This window comes from Monosiga brevicollis, genomic scaffold, assembly GCF_000002865.3.
Source record: "Monosiga brevicollis MX1 MONBRscaffold_4 genomic scaffold, whole genome shotgun sequence".
NCBI classification, from domain to species: domain Eukaryota; class Choanoflagellata; order Craspedida; family Salpingoecidae; genus Monosiga; species Monosiga brevicollis.
This window is the reverse complement of record NW_001865041.1, coordinates 1,747,106-1,749,211: the sequence shown is the minus strand read 5'-3', so window position 1 is coordinate 1,749,211 and position 2,106 is coordinate 1,747,106. Positions and strand designations below refer to the sequence as shown.

The following is a 2,106-nucleotide window of genomic DNA, read 5'->3' as shown; positions in this document are numbered from 1 at the left end:
CTTGACGAAGAAGATGACGAGGATAACAAGAGCGTAAGCAACTCGAGCAGCCACAATCCCGCCCAGAGCAGCAACAACAACGGCAAGAACAACAACAAAGCCCCCGTGACAACCTCCAAGGAAGGTCTGAGCAAGACGTCGGCGGGTACCGAGGCCACACCCAGCACTAGCGGCAAACCCGGGACCGAAGGCGAGCCTCAAGCCAAACACACACCCTCCATCGATACCCTGGAGATGCTTGCGCAGTCTTTGGATCAGAACCTGGAAATCCCAGAGCTGCCTTATTTGGCCTTTGAGGATGTGCGCGAGGACGCTGAGGATACGCCTGAGCTGGCTGATGTCACGGCCGAGATGGTTGGCGAGTTTGCTGAGAGCTACCGCTCACACTGTGAGACGCTTCTGTCCAATCTCAAGGAAATGAACTTTGCTCAGCTCTATGCCAACATTCACAGCTTCTGGACAAAGGGTCCGGAAGCACACCGCACCTTGGCCCACTCAGCTGCTGTCTGCATCAAGGTCGAGCTGTGGGACACCATTCTATACGATACCATGCTCCACGTGCTGGTGCCCGAGGTGCTCCGGCCAGTTGGCAAGAACGCCATTAGTACCATTCATACCCTCGTGGATGACCTCATCTCCTCACTCAAGGATCTCAAAACGCTCGCCGTCAAGCTTCCCTGGTCTCTCATCGAAGCCAAGCAGACGGCAGGCGAAGTTCTGGAACAGGTGCGTCCGAGCTCTGCTGCATTGCCCAAGCACTAGCCAATACACCCAACCTAGCCCGACAAATGCCGGTCCCTGCCTGACCTTTTGGTTGTTGTTGTTTTTCTTGATCGTTGTAGATCGTGCGCCGACGTTTGGCCCTGAACGAGTTGGCGCAAGCGGGCAGCAAAATGCTCTCAAGCCAAAGCCAGGTGCACCGTATGCGCTTGGATCTGGAGCGCGTGTCCACGGATGCCATTCGTCGCGAGTCAGCCTGGGTCACGGGCTGCGAGGACTCCTTTGTCGAACAAATCTTCGCTGAACTCAAGGCCCTCCTGGAGCAGCCTCGTGGCTTGAGCTATACTTCACACTGGCTCATGTCGGTGGTAGAGCGCGTCTTTAGCAACGCCGAGCAGCGATTCGAAGACAGTTCAGTCGGAGACGATGACGGCGAGAGCACCACCGGCTCAAATGGCAAGCCTGCTGCGGGTCGAGCTGACCTGGCCGCTCCGCGTTCCCCGCCCCACGACAAGGCCGAGTTGAACGGAGCAGGCAGTGCTGCCGCGGGGCCCGAGGCCACACCCACGTTCAAGAAGGCAGGCCATGGTCTTGATGCCCTGGTGGAAGCAGCGACCAAGGATACGTTGACCGGCCAGCGCAGTGCCAGCCCGGCTCGGGACAAGGATACGGAGCATGTGACGTCAAAGGACGAGTCGAGTGCCGATGCCATGGCGGATGCGGACGCCGCGTCCACAACCGCAGGCGAAGATGATGAGGCACGTGCGGTACGCAAGGTGCAGCTCAACCACAAGGTGTCACGCAACCTGCTACAAAGCTGGTCTTTCTACTCGGTGCAGATCTTGCGCGAGCTGACGATGAAGAGTGCGCCTTCCTTTGGCTCTTTTAATGCGCTGCGCATGCTGTTGGACGAGTATCTCTTCTACATTGTAAGTTATTGGTCTTGGCCTTGATTTCACACTTGACTTTTTAGTGTTGCCCTTTGCTGTGATTTGATCTGATGCGACCCTAACCGGCTGTCTGCTGTACCGCGCCTTAGGTCCAAACGCGAGTGACACACCCTTGCAAGGTATTTCATCACCCCGACGTGATTATCAAAGCCGGCGCCATGGCATCGACCGAGCGTCGTCCCCAAGATGCCCAATCGGAAACTTGGAGCTCTGCCAACTCAACCCGTCTGCAAAACACAACCCTGCCACTCATGGGTCTACAAGGTCGCGGAGGCTCCTCAGTTTGGGGGCAATCAACGGCCGTATAGGGGCTTTGTTTTACAGAGACGAAAGTCTGGGGCACGCCAAGCCCGGGCCTCTGAAATGACCGTTGATATCTATTCTTCCTGACAGTGGGGGTGGGGGGGGGGGGGGGGGCCCCCTAAAGGCTGGACTT

General features: G+C 57.3%; 1 protein-coding gene across 1 annotated transcript in view; it reads left to right on the top strand.

Moving 5' to 3' along the window:
• The window catches only part of MONBRDRAFT_23665 (uncharacterized protein), a gene marked incomplete at both ends in the record, with an annotated part of 2,764 nt that extends 786 nt beyond the window's left edge, over window positions 1–1,978 (top strand). The window contains 3 exons of the mRNA XM_001743971.1: window positions 11–726; window positions 843–1,649; window positions 1,760–1,978. Coding sequence (XP_001744023.1) covers window positions 11–726; window positions 843–1,649; window positions 1,760–1,978 — 1,742 coding nt within the window. The remainder of the gene's footprint in view (window positions 1–10; window positions 727–842; window positions 1,650–1,759) is intronic.
• Window positions 1,979–2,106: the final 128 nt, after the last annotated feature.